The sequence below is a fragment of the Schistocerca gregaria genome, chromosome 1 (genome assembly GCF_023897955.1).
Source record: "Schistocerca gregaria isolate iqSchGreg1 chromosome 1, iqSchGreg1.2, whole genome shotgun sequence".
NCBI classification, from domain to species: Eukaryota; Metazoa; Arthropoda; class Insecta; order Orthoptera; family Acrididae; genus Schistocerca; species Schistocerca gregaria.
The window spans coordinates 215,492,965-215,508,081 of NC_064920.1; the positions used below are offsets into that span (position 1 = coordinate 215,492,965).

Genomic DNA, 15,117 nt, shown 5'->3' on the forward strand with positions numbered 1-15,117 from the left:
TCTCACTCAACATTACACTATGTGTGATATCTTCTGGTTTCCCTCTTAACAATTCACTTTACAATTCCTATGACAGGTCTGGGAGTTCCAAAACCGTCCTCTCATATTTTGCAACTACAAATAAAAGATAACTTAATTTAATTCACATAAAAGTCCTAAAAAAACTGAAGTGACAACAACAGTAACAGAGCTGAAAGTGATCTGAATATTACAGAATGTCACTGAATAGTAGTAGTAGTAGTAGTAGTAGTAGTAGTAGTAGTAGAAGAAGAAGAAGAAGAAGAAGAAGACACATCAGACAATTGAATTTATTTCATAAGTACCGTGATTAAATGTGGATAATAAAAGGAGGGGAGAAGAGAAGGTGTGGGTGTTTGAACTTCTCCTTACTAGTGACCACACATCAAACATAAGTCACAGAACTATCACAACAACGATTGTGAGAAGAGAAGAGCCACTAGCTAACAGCTTTACATTATAACTGTTTTCAGAAATATACATTTTCTCGTTACCTACCTTGCATCACCACATGGAGCTGTGCTAATATACAAATGAAATTTTATGTTTTCCTTCAGTTGATAATACCCCACTGGATTAAAACTGAAGATAGAATCCTGTGCTGTGCCTTGAATTACAAAGGGCATATTTCAATAACAAGGTTTATTTATAGAACGTACTGTAAAATAGATTATATTGATGCATTTAACTATTAATCACAAAGTATTGATTGATGCTACATACTTTCATCAGCATGTAATTCCAGTTGTGCGAAGAGGAAGTCACAAAGACAGCGGCGTGCCACAATTTCAGCATGTGTGTCATTAAGTGCTGCACCATTTACGCTCATATGTTCACCATTTACACATTTAGTTCCAGTTGTAACACAGATCACTTTTGCATCTTCCATCTGTGGTCCTGTGGTCATCACAATTCCCGCCAGTACCTTTCGTCGAGCATGGTTAGGTTGTCGTTCTATTAAAGATGTGAATTTGTTTATTACTAACCTGCAAATAAGGGGAATTGACAAGACCATTATTTGTTAACACAAGAGTTTTCAACTCACTCTAAAAACTTATTCCACAAAGAAACAAACTCAATACATCAAAAAGAGAGATGGAGAGCTTGCTTACAGTACTTAAATGATGTGTGCCTACACTATATTATTACCATACCAGAAAAGCAACCTATAATTTTAAAAAAAACTATGTTGGTCAGATGAGTCAAAGTCTCTACTCCACTCCATGGATGAAAATGTATGTGTGTAATACTGATCACAAGACAATTTGAATTCATCACATATGGTGTTCATTGTACGGCTTCAGATGACACATGCAGGTGTCTTAAAGGGACACACTGGTACATTTGTGACTGGGCGTACACAAAGGTCTTGTACTTTAGTTCAAATACAGAAGATGTCTTTTCAAGACAGAATTGCAAATGTAATACTTACAGGAAAATTACTTTAAACACAAACTTTCACCATCATTAGGGGCCCACATAGCCAACAGATTCCAAGCTGTTGAATACTTGTGAAGTAATACCCAAGGTAGTACAAAATGTCACTCAATGTGGCAATTGCCTCTATGCCAGAACTGAACATCCTACTGTGTGCAGCGAAGTATACTGCATTGCTTGTTTTATTGCTTATTTGTCAAAGGTAAATGTGATGGTGTGTATGTGAAAATATTTCTGTATGAAACAGTTATAAAGCAACAATAGACTACATACGAATTCACATAAAAAATATAAAAAAAGAAAGAAATTAAAAAAGGTTTATCCTTGCAATGGGGAAAAACAGCAAGCAGCCACCGTTAATAACGCTATTTATTTACGCAAAAGTGCCGATACTGGTTTTGAATTGACAGGTTCACCTTCAGATAGCTGTTCAAATTTAAACACAAATTTGTTGATGTTCACATCAGTTTTTCGCTGTTTATCCTCCTTGTAGTGAAAGTTCCCTGGGGCAGTGGTGTCCTACAGCAAAAAATTATGAGACAATTGATCTATTTAACTGTAACTGTACTTAATAGCAATTGAACGCAACGTGAACAAATCTTTAAGGTAGAACTATTTAATTTTAGGTTGTTTACGACGAAAATCATTATGTAGCAAATGTGTACTGCTCGCATTCACAAATTAGTGACGAGTATAAATAGCACTCTTTTTATCACAGAGTGGCCGAAAAATGTGGAGGAGGAGGAGACTAGTGTTTAACAACCTGTCGACGACAAGGTATTGAGAGATGGAGCAGAAGCACAGATAAAGGAAGGAAATCGGCCATGCCCTTTCAAAGCCTAACACTACCTATGGAAATCATAAAAAAACTTAAATCAGGGTGGCTGGACAGCTGTTTGAACTGTCGTACTTCTGAATGTGAGTCCAGTGTGCTAACCACTGCGCTGCCTGTATATGTATATACTGTTTAATTCTGCGCACCATGCAATTTAACTGATGAAAATGTCTCATTTTTAATAGTTCTGGCAGTCACCACATAAGCATTGTTTTGTTTTCCTCTCCATTATGTGATTAAACATTGCTGGTGCAATGCTGACATTTGATGAAAGGGACACATTGGTCTTTAGTTTTTTTCTACACTGTTTGACAATTACTAAGGAAGTGACACATTGCTGGACATGAATAATCGCACACAATGATGGACGACATGACACACAGTACATAAGTAATAGAGGTGGAATGCTATATTTATAATTAAAAATGATACAGATTTCACCACAGGATAACAGACACAAATAATGTTCATGGTGACACCGGTTAGACCCCAAACATGAAAGTAAAACTCAGCCTCTCATAACGGAATGTGGTTGCCTCCCTCAGGCAGTAATGCATATTTTGTATCTGTCATTCCACACAGGCTACCTAACTGTTGAGGAGTCCTTTGGGGGTATTGTTCCACGCCTGTCTCAAGGTAGTTTTCAGTATTTGCATGCTTCGGGGGAGTATGTGTTCATTGAGAAAAACGTCTGCCAAGAGCATCCCGGGCATGCTCTATAGGGTTTAGGTCTGGGAAGTATGTAGACCATTCCACATGTCCAGTATCTTCCCTTTCCAGTGTCTGACACATCAGAGATCCTGTGTGGTCGGGCACTGTCATCCATAGGGAGAGAGTCGGGACCCAACGCACCCCTGAAGATGGATATGATAATCTCCCTGGAATACCATTATGCTGTAATGATACCTCGCACAAAGATATGCAAAGATGTTCGGCCACTGTGCACAATGCCAGCCCACACCGAATCACATAGGTCATACTGATGCCATTCATGAACATCCTGTGATGTATAACATGTTCCACTCTCTCTCCACACTAACTGGTGGCCAAAGTCACTTGCAACAGTGAAGTGGGATTTAATGGAGAATATCACTCTGGACCATTGTTGCTGATCCCAACCAGCATACTTCTTAAACCGATGAGCTCGGTCTCGAGGAAGGTGTGGTTGAAGTGGAATGCATTTATATGTAACAGGCTTCCGAACATACAAAGCAATCCGACTGAACTGCTGTGTAAAGGTTCTGTCAGAGATACCTGTATTGGTAGTGGTTGCAAGGTCTGCAACAATCTATGTAGGAGTGAGATATCTGTTCCTTTCCACCACTAGGGCTATGTAGCACTTCTCTTATAATGTAGTGATCTGTCAACCACCACCTTTAGTGGCCTTTTTTATTCACAATATGATACTTTTGGACACACACATTACTCTCGCCACATACTGACACTGACTGGTTTTGTGCCATCCAACACCTTGTCCACAATCGTAAGCACTCAAGTGATATCTTGCAGACTTCTTGCCGTACAACATAAAACGCCAGCTAATCGGTTCCATTACAATGTTTGTCAAAATCCACACCATATGAAATGATGAATGCATACTGAGCATATGTGCACAGGCTTCGCTGGAAAAAATCTGCCCCACCCTCTACATTTCCTTTTACTATCATTAGTCATGTGTTCCACAGCAAATGTCAGTTGCTTCTCACACGAGCACATGTAAGTTCAATGTTTTGGTTCGTTTCCAAAGTCGAAGGTCTCCCCGAGAGAGGTTAATTTTCAATGTGTTCCCAGCCTTCCAAAAGCAATTTGTGGCAGTGAAAAACTTGTACTCTTGATAAGGATTGTTCCCCAAAGGCCTGTTTCAACTTTTCAACGGTCACACTAGTGAATTTCCCACGTTTAACACGAAACTTGATTGCATAACATTGCTCTAAATTCCGCTGTTCCACTTCCATAGCACACAACAAAAATAAAACTTCAATGATGCCAGCCCAAAAATCATGAAATGGCTGTACGGAACTGAAACTCAGACTGAGGATTTGGATGAGATGAATGCACCGGTCTACAGAATTAGAACAAAGCATTGCCAGATCACTCACTGTTGTCAGTCTCATTGATTTTCTCACAGCCTAATATGACAAACAGTGACAGGTTTGAACAGCTACAATGACTTCAATTTAAGCTAAACTTTCACCGAAAATGAGATATTTCTGTCAGTTAATTTTCAAGTTATGAGCCATTAAAAAGTAAATACATTTTCTTTGAGCCTCTCTGTACATCCACATGGTGTAGCGCACGCATGCACAGGTTTTTGCCACATGGAAGGCTGTGTACAAAGACGGCAATATGAGAAATATAACAGTACCAAAGAATTTCTCTCTTAGATATGTTACAACATGTACACTGATGTGACAACAGAAAATTTACCAAATACAAACATTTCACTACATGCAATTTACATTCAAGGAGCACTGATTACACATAAAATAAACAAACAAGGAACCCAATTTGTTAGTAAAGTTACTGAAATGATACATGTAAGTAATATCATATGCACAGGAAACAAAACAAACAATGAGAAAAAATTGCAAATAAATAAACGAATATTAAGACAATGAACAGTATATGAATAAGGGACAGCAAGTTGAAAATTAACTATTGTATTAACCTTTTAAACTCTGCAAAGCAGCCACAGGGCACTTTCGTGCACTCTTATTTAAATCACAGTAAAACAGTGCCAAGCACAGCATGGCACAGAGAATTGTAAGAGTCTCTTTGTGGAAACAATGAGGCCCCTAACAGTTAGGGTATACATTAAAACAAAATTATCTGCCTGCATTAAAATACAAAATTTTTCATTGCATATTCCATCATAATTTCACTTCAATTATTTACAAATTAATCACCGTCATCATCAAAATCACTGTCACTAAGACATTCCTCTACAAATTCTACAATCTATTCCTCAGAAAGAACTGTGTGGGAAGAACTAGCCATTTTGCATGTACTATCTTCAACATAATAATTACCTCTCTCTCAACACAACTGCCACAGTTCGACACTGTGTTAACATGCACTTCTTGAGAGTGCAGTACTATGTAGCATTGATGCCTAGTACAATCAGATTTGAGAATGGAGCATGTGTGAGCTATAAAAAATCCTGTTGAATGAGGCTTGACATTGGAATGGAAAACAAACTTCAAAATGTTGAGTGCTACTCACTGTTGGAGTGAACTGGGTTAACATATGACTAAGTGGGCTGTAATATTTTTGTGTAGTGTTTAATTTCGGGTTATTGTTAGCATGCTGTTATTGTCAAAGGGTGTAGTTTTTGTTTCAAACTGGAAAGCAGATAAATGAGATTTTACATAAATGCTGCATTGATTAACTCAGTCTATTCATTGAGGAGATGAAGTGGTGATTTGCTTTTATGTAAATATAGGTCTATCTCTCTGAGTAAAGTCATAAGGCTACCTTTCTGTGTTAATGCTGCATAAATGTTGGTCTCCAACTAACTTGATAATTTTATTTGTAAAATAAATAAAACTGGGTGTGCGGAAAACAGGCATGTTACACAGGGCACAACAATGAAACCAACAAGTATTACAGTCAAAATTGCAATACAGGGAAACTGGATAAAAAAATTAAAATAAAAAAATAAAAAGCCAAGTTTGTCGACATTAAGGGACCCGAACTTAGAAAATGGTTTGGGCTTGCTATCCTTATAGGAACTGAAAACAAAAAAAAAGCAAGGACCGACAATTACTGGTCAACAAATCCGTTGATAGACTCATCAGTATTTGGCAGAACGATGGCCAGCAACTGATTCCGACAAATATTATCTTTTTACATTTTTCCAACAACATTAAACCAAATCATGCCGACTGGCTTTTCAAAGTGCAATTCGTAACTGATTATTTTTCCAAAAAGTTTAAAGAAATGTTTAATCTAAATCAAAACATCTCAATTGATGAAGGAATGATACCGTGGCATGGACAGTTAGATTTTACAGTATACAATGTGTTATAAACTACAAAATATGGCATACTCATTTAGATGCTGTGTGATTTCCTCATTCAAGATATATTCCAGCATTGGACAACCTTTAGCAAAAACAGTGATGGAACTATTACATGGATAATTATTATAACAGTGTAGAACTTGCAGAGAAGTTACTTGAAAAGAAAATTTGCGTTTGTGGAACGACATGGGAAAATAGAGGATTTCCGGATAAATTATAGGGCGCAAAGGTCAATGTGTTTGAAGTTTGTCATCAACGGAAAGGTGACAAGCAACCAGCGACAAGCCAAGTAATCCGAATTAGCGCTGAAAGTCCCAAGCGAATAACTTTGTACGAGACGTGCAGATGGCAAAGTGTTAATGTCACTTGCTAATATGATGAATGCTAAAGAAGAGAGTGATATTGCAAGGCGCAGTAAGAGTAGCATCCATGGTAGCGAATTCAGCACATCAAGTTCTCAATGAATGTTTTAATACCATGAGATAAAAAAAAAATAAAAAAAAACTTTCTCATAGGAGCCTCAAATATAAGACCGTACAAATGACGAAGAAGATGATGCGTACGCAAAGTAACTAGTCACACAGTGTTCAACAGCACTAACATGAATTTGTCACCATGATGCACACAAATGATAAGTCTTTCCTGGGAAAATTGCCAGGGAGGAATTCAGCAGAATGATATACAGTCTTCCCGGAGCATACCTGCCTTGATGGGGAGGAGCTTGAATCTCTGCTATTACCCACGCGAGCATAAGCACTTGCTGTCTCGTGGTGTGATGTAGTTTTTTTATGTAGCATGTTGTGTTGCAGGTGTAGAAAGTGTGGTGTGGCTTGAATATTAATACTTTGTTACAAGCTCCCAAGAATGGACTTTGTAGTGTGTGCTGCACTATTCAAGATATGAAATGTTCCTAGCCATGAGGTGTGTCTGTTGTGGACCAAGTGCGAAACCAAACTTCAGTTTCGTTGCCTCAAAGAAGAGAACTGAGAGGTTATGGTGGAAGTAGGCAGAGGCACATGAGGAAAAAACTGTCATATTAGCAGATGGTTGTAGTGACCCAGGTGTGTACAACCTATGTGCGGAGAACGACCATCACAATGAAATAGCTGGATATGCTCTTCAATGCTCTCTACTCCACGTCTTCGAGAGTTGTCTGCATTGCAAATGTGAATACTTAAACTATTCTACCATATTCCATCTAAATGCTCTTTGAACTGAGTCTCAAACCTTCTCCCAGTTTGTAGCACATAGTATGAGGGGCAACTCCGGAAAGTGAGTTTGTATATCCTGATCTTCTTATATGAAGCATTGTTATCCATTAAGTTACAAATGCTGGATTTTGTTATTTACATCGAAGCTTACCTTAATGTTCATATTTTTGAATAGATTGCTTGTTTTGTAGGATACTCCCCCCCCCCCCCCCCCAAAAAAAGAAAAGAGCAAGAGCAACTTATTTTCAGCTGTTTTCTATTGTATTTGGTGTCAACTGCTTAGGTGTCTGCTGTGAAGCTTTATTGTCTGATGCTATTTGATTTCCCCAAGAAACTGTCACCACAAGTGGAATAAACAGCTGGAAACTAAAGTGAACATCACCAAAGGTGTCTATATGTAAACAGCCATTTGACAATGAACCTGTCAGTTTGAAACTGTTAATGGAGCAATTTTTATGGAAATAAACAGCAGCTGGTTATTGTTTCCTTCTTTGCAAGAATCAAACTGTATTTTGTACACAATCAGGATCTCAGTTTTTGACACAATGGCATGTTTCCTCGAGTTCAATCACCTAGATATGTGATCTGCCAGCACTTGTGGCAATGTCATCTGCTCCAGGGAGGCATTGGCTGTCCCAGAAGTCAACAGAGATCTTGTTTGCTTCAAGGAATTGGGAAATGGTGTGAATGTCATATTGTACAATTTTGCAAGGGCTGCCTTTGCTGCCGCAGCCTTCCCAAGTTTTTTGCTTGGACCTGTTGAAAATGGGGAGAAAATATAAGACATCATCAAGTCAAATTATGTTAAATATTTACCCAAATTAATACAGAAAATACAAACCCGTTCCCTCAAATCGTTCACCATCAATATTAACGACCATTGTAAACTTAGCATACTGTTCACCACTCTCTGAAACACATTCAAATTTAATGCCTGATCGGAGTTCATTCAGCAACATTACTGGGCTCTTATCACAAGGAATAGGAGGTAAATTTCGTCGTATTATAGCCTGAGAAGGGGATTTTGGAGGAATACAACCATTCTGTGCTTTTTCTAAATGCTCATTTGATAACTTGTCCGGACCGCCACAATTCCCAGGTGAAGCACTTCCTTCCACGGGATGGAATGTATTAAACAAAGATAGTTCAGTTTCCGTAACATCACTTGTATAATCAAATTCAGAAATATGCATGTTCATTGCCTGTTGAGCTTCTGGAGCATTTTTGAACTGTACAAATGAACGAAGAGCAGCTTCTGCAGCAGCATGTTTTGCCAATTTTTTTGATCGGCCTTGACCTTGAAAACTTTGACCATTAACCTGAAAGCACGTAAAATGAACTATGTTTAGCAAATAATGATGTTATTACTAATTATATATGGCTAAAATAGTATTCTAAAAGTAATTTTCTGTCTTAAGTTAAAATACATTTTCATTTCATGGTTCTACAAAGAATGACTGAATTCTTGAATTTAAAGATAAGGATATAATTTCTAAAATACTTAAAAACTGTGAAAAATAGATGTTGTTTCATGAAATTGGTAACTGTGTCTCACTATGGACAATATTACTTACATACACAGTAAATATACCTGAAGATATCTCATGCAGGTACCCTAAACTTAAGATATATATCACACACACTCTTTTAGTCAAATCTGCAGAATAAGAAAAATGTCCCATACCTGTACTGTAAAAGGTGTTTGGCAAGATCTAAATTTTAGTACTGTATGTGTGACTGGTTGTGTTGAACATGGGCATTGAGTACAAATGGATGTTATGAATACAGAGACAAGCCAAATGTTATTCAGAGAAAGCTGCTAAAATATATAAATAAATAAAAATATTAAAAAAATGAAGAAGTGGCAAAACAATCTTTCTGGCTAAGAAGAAAACACACCCTTGGCGGAATGACAACTGAAGACACCCTAAGAAAACTTTTGTCGATCGTAAGAAATAGAACTCCATCAGAGAGAATTTTGGAGAATTCAAGACCCAAAGCAAAAGAACAGACAAGATGTTCAGAAGCACCAAATAAAAATTTGATAAACATCAACTGTAGGAAATGCAACATAACCTTAAGAATAATATCATCAGATATATCTATCAATTTTTCAAGTCATAGCTTCCATGCTATTTATCACTGAACATGTTCATGAACATGTTGTGGGAAATTATATTTTGAACAACAAACAGAATTGAAACAATCTGGCCAAATATTTCAAAGCCCTGCTCAACTGTAAATCTTCATAGAATAACCAGGCTTTCCAGGAGTTACTGCTTAAATTTCCTCATTCAAACCCACCAGATAAGACAGAAATTAAGATCATAAAAAGCATAAAAATAACAAATTATATGGCAAGAAATCAGTCATTCTCATATATTCTGAGGACAAAGTATTAGGATAGTTGGAGAGACTGTTTGAATAGATTTGGCATAAAGAAAAGATCCCAGGTGGCTGGACAGATGCAGCCATTCACTTGTTACAAAAGAAATGGGCCATAACTAATGCCAACAACTACAGAAGTGTATCACTTCTTCCAGTCAAATGCAAGGTACTCTCCAAAGCACTACAGAATAGAATAGTGTACCACAAAGATCAGCAACAATAAGATTGCCACACAGGATAAAGGAAAGGACAGTCCATGTGCAGAACAGATCTCCAACATTAAGACACATCTTGATCAAAACCAAACTGCTAAGAATCAGTAAGAATGTGATCACAACATTTGTTTATTTTAAGAAAGCATATAACTATTGACACACATTTGGAATAGATACCAAGACACGAGTGTTTATACAACGAACATTAGAAAACATACAAAGAAAAGTTAAATTATTAGGTTACTATCTCAACAAACAAAAATCAATACAGAAGAAAGAGAAGGAGACGGCCTCTTGGCAGTTGTGTCTGACTGCGCACTGGAGAAAATAATCCCAGAATGCAGACAAGAATGAGTTGAGAATATGTCCCAAACAGAATCAATTAAGGCCATTAAAAGAAAGGCCTTCAATTTAAATGACTTGCTTTTGCAGACGATTCTAGTATTTTTTTGCAATTAATCTGGACATTGCATGTTAAAAAGAGAGATATTAAAAATTTTGTTTGAACAGAGGAATACATTAAAATAGATGCAAAGAATTCAACATGAACAATGAAGATCATGTATGGTATCATCAATGAGGTTCAAGTAACTATGCAAGATTCTCATCCTAACCTCAATGAGAATTCAGAGATCAAAAATGGGTCCAAACAGATGGAGACAGCTGTCAAGGTACAACAGAAAAACTTACGTATTTATAGAATAAAAGACCCTTCAGTCGCCAGTAATTTGTTAATTTATAACAAGACCAGTGTGAAGCATAAAGCTGCATCTTGAGAAGCCATCAAATAATCCTGGGAACATAAATGTGTGGTGGTTGGGCCAGTCAGTAATGGTGTGTCACACCAACATCAAACAAACACATGGGAGCATAGGACCAGCAACCACAGTGCCTGCTTGGACAGCATGCCACACATTTACGTTCCCGTGATTATTGGTAGCACCTGAAGATGAAGCCGTGTGCTCTGAAACCTGCCACGTAATAAATTATGAAATTACTGGGAACTCAAGCAGATTTTTATTCTACAAACAGGTTCCTCAGTTGCAAACATTCACCTGATCAAATGTTTAAGAAACTACAAATCCAAACCCTTATCTTCACATGAAGTTCAAATACTACAGTATCATAGTTAAATCTCAATGTTTATATATAGTAAGGACATTTGCCAGAAATAGGGAGTGTCAGCAATAGCAGGAAAGAAAGAGGATATTTCTTCGGAAGGTTCTGGAGCTGGAGTCAAAAAAAGTAACAGCGGGTAGTTTACATTTTGTTGCATTAATACCTTCTCTAGCAGGCTTCGCAAACTGTGGCCAATTAGGTCAGCATGTTGCCCAGAAAATCCTGCTACCACAGCCAGAATCCTGTTGAACCGGCATGGTGCACATCATCATTCTGTCGCTACAGAGAGTGAGGTTACCACATGCAGTGCTGCATGGATGTTCAGCAAGATGTTGCATACTCATGTTTTAACTGTCAAACACTTTCCACAGATAATCACAACAGCAGGTCATGAACACACAATCAACTTTGCTATATCCCAGATGCTCGTTCCCAGGTGACGGGCCATTTCAAGCAGCCTTGTTAAGAGTATTACATGTCCGTGGATTTCCCAATTTACGGACCAATCATCACTACAGACTATTCATCCTAGAACAATCCCAATTTAAACATTATGCTGCAAATTGTTCTGTGTTTGCTACTACCTCATTGGATTTTATTTCCCATGGAGCTTCGGTGCCAGGTACAATAATAACCTTACATTTTATGCAGCACTGTAACTTGCCTTTCCTACTCAGAGAAGATAACCAAACGCGCAATGTTTTACTGGCACATTCGAACAGTAGAGCCAGTCCATCAAGACTGCAGTGATGTGAACAACTGCAGGTGATTCTGTGGAAGCTTATTTGTTTCTGTTTGACATTATGCAACTGAATGTTAATAATGTTTCATTTAATCAGCTGACCAACTCCTGATTTTAACAATTCTGTATTGGTATTTGAAATGTTGAAACAATGAAATTATTGGCATCAAAAGTAGTAAAATAAAACATTCCTCTTCCATGTTTCACAAAAGAACACGATGCAGTTTCAGCCTTTCACTGTCCACGTTGGAAACACAAATAAGTGAGAAGCTGCCTGCAAGATTGCTGAGAAGCGGGGAGAGGGGGTCGGGGTGGGGGGTGGCACTGTGGAGGACAACTTCCCACCATTTTCTTCAGTACTAAGAACAGGAGAGGTTCTTTGCTTGGTCCTTCCCCTCCAGATGTTTCTTCAGAATGACACATAAAACTTAACTGAATGCTCGTACACAGGAAGTTCACCACTTACAAATCGAGGAATGGTGAGCAGTGTTTTGCCACATACAAAGGTTGATCTCCTGCTGAAAACTGCAAATTGAGAGAGTATTCACAAACCCAGCTGACATGTACTGGCCAGAACTAGCTACAGTTTCATGCATGTAATTGTCCAGAAAAAGCGAATGTACACAGATTTGCAAAAGAAATACATAATGTAAATATTTAACACACTATTCAACAAAACTACTGCTCTCTGCAGATGCTTTAGAACGTCTTAAAAGTAGTAAAACACAAAATATCTCATTCCACTGGCTCTCATCACTTGTGAATGTGTGCTACGACCACTGACGAATCACCACGCATGTGTCTGTTTACATCAGAATCGTTCATATACTGAACATAGTATAAAATGACAGCCAATTCATCTCTATTCCATCTATACCCTTTACTAACTGTGTCGTATGGCTGCAACATCATCAAGTGGAATTCAAACTAATGGTGAGCAATGATCATAAAGTTTCGTTTCATCAGTGAAAAAATCATGTGAGCGCACAACTCACAAAACTGGAATTCTGCATATATTTTGTTATTGGCAGCTGATGTGAGCATACTGACAGAAAAAATTGACACCAAAAAGTAATTAATGTAATGAAATTTCAGGAGTACATCCATTTAGATAACACCACACAAGTGATTAACAGGATCACTAGTTAATGTAAGCACGAGATAAATCATCGCAAATGTGAAATGCTGGTCCATTAACAATTGGTGCAACTGCTATAATGTTGACTGCAAGCATGCATGTATGTATTGTGTTGTACAGGTGCCGGATGTCAGTTTTTGCAATGGAGTTCCTTGCCTACTGCATTTCGTTGTCAATATAGAGACAGGCAATGCTGTTTGTGGATGATGCAGGAGTTGATATCTGAAGATGTCCCATATGTGCTCAATTACGGACAGACGTGATCGAGCAGGCCAAGGCAACATGTCAACACTTTATAGAGCATGTCGAGTTAGAACAGTGGTACGTGGGTGAGCTTTACCTTGTTGGCGAACACCACCTGGAATGCTATTTATGAATGGCAATACGACAGGTCAATTCCACCAGTACAAATTTACAGACCACAACTCCTGGTGTAGGAACAGTGTGTGAAGCACGCAAACTAGCTGGTTGCAGGCCCACAACTGGCCCCCTCCTAACCAACACACAGCCACCATCACTGGCACTGAGACAAACCAGCTTTCGTCAGTAAACACAACAGACCTTCACCCTGGCTTACATTGAAGTCTCGCTTGACACCACAAATGGTAGTGGTTTGGGGTCTATCGAATGCATGCTAAAGGGCATATGGTTCAAAGCCGTCCTTGAAGTGACTCATCCTTACCAATACATTGTGTCACTGTGGTGCTAAGTGCTGCTCAAATGTCTGCTGCAGGTGCAGTAAGATGTGCCAAAGCTCTATGCCCAACACAATGGTCTTCCCTCTTGGTCATGCCCTGTGGCCATCCGGAGTGCAGGCTTCTTGCAACTGTACATTCTCATGACAACCGCTGCCAGCAATCATGTACAGTGACTACATACGAGCTAAGTCTTTCTGCAATATTGCAGTAGGAACATCCAGTTTCTCATAGCCCAATTACATGGCCTTGTTCAAACTCAGTGAAGACTGATAATGGCGTCTTTGTCACATTACGGGGATTCTTGACTAACATCAACTCACCACGTCCTACCTTAATGGTAACTAACACTCATGACCATTACAGCAAACGTATTTAAAGCAAATATGGTTTGTATCCTCATAGTGGTGCTACTAGCACCACTCTCGTGTATCTGGTGAGAAATCTGAATGGACGTCAGCTCTCACAAGTAGAAATATGCCAACCAACCTTTCTTAAGTCGCTAAGCCCCTCCTTGGGATTGGGATTTTTTTTTCCCCCCGTCATTATAATACCATAGATATCTAACCTGACCAAACATACACATCTATCTTGCCTGCTCAATAAGATGTGGTTGACCCTGCCGAGGTGAAATCTGAGGAAGCACATCACTGACAATGTTCAGCTGGTGGAGGAAGTCTTACAACTTGTCAAAATGGGCAACTAATGATTTCAAGTTGGTGTGGATGTCAAAAAAGGGCTGTCCACATGATTACCTGTGCAGCACATACCTGCTGCAAAGAAAGGAGCCCAATGATTTTTATGGATAGCTTACACTTTAATTTTTTCAGCGAAGACTTCAGCTGTACTTGTCCGCATTGCAGGTTTCAGTAAGTGACAGAATGGTTGCAAGATACTTGTAAAGAGCGTGTTTTGGGCAACGCACAGAAACGAACTGCCAAAAAATTGCTTTACACCATCTGCATGTAGGCCAACATGTTTGGGCCGGCCTGACTGTCTGTGCGGTTCTAAGCGCTACAGTATGGAACCGCGAGACCATTACGGTCACAGGTTCAAATCCTGCCTCGGGCATGGATGTATGTGATGTCCTTAGGTTAGTTAGGTTTAAGTAGTTCTAAGTTCTAGCGGACTGATGACCTCAGAAGTTAAGTCCCATAGTGCTCAGAGCCATTTGAACCAACATGTTTGGTTGCAATGAGCACATGGAATGAATGAATGAATGAATAAGCCATATCAAACTACAAATTAATTTCAGTGTCAAATAAAAACAAAACAAGTGACACTTAAGTCTCCCTGTT

General features: G+C 38.5%; 1 protein-coding gene across 4 annotated transcripts in view; it reads right to left on the reverse strand.

Moving 5' to 3' along the window:
- The window catches only part of LOC126337017 (double-stranded RNA-specific editase 1-like), a 117,349-nt gene that overhangs the window by 16,249 nt on the left and 85,983 nt on the right, over positions 1-15,117 (reverse strand). For all 4 annotated transcript variants that reach the window (XM_050001279.1, XM_050001288.1, XM_050001307.1 and 1 more), the window contains exons 5-8: positions 8,364-8,841; positions 8,095-8,278; positions 742-1,004; positions 517-625 (exon numbers count right to left, since the gene is read on the reverse strand). In XM_050001279.1, the coding sequence (XP_049857236.1) occupies positions 517-625; positions 742-1,004; positions 8,095-8,278; positions 8,364-8,841 (1,034 nt within the window). The remainder of the gene's footprint in view (positions 1-516; positions 626-741; positions 1,005-8,094; positions 8,279-8,363; positions 8,842-15,117) is intronic.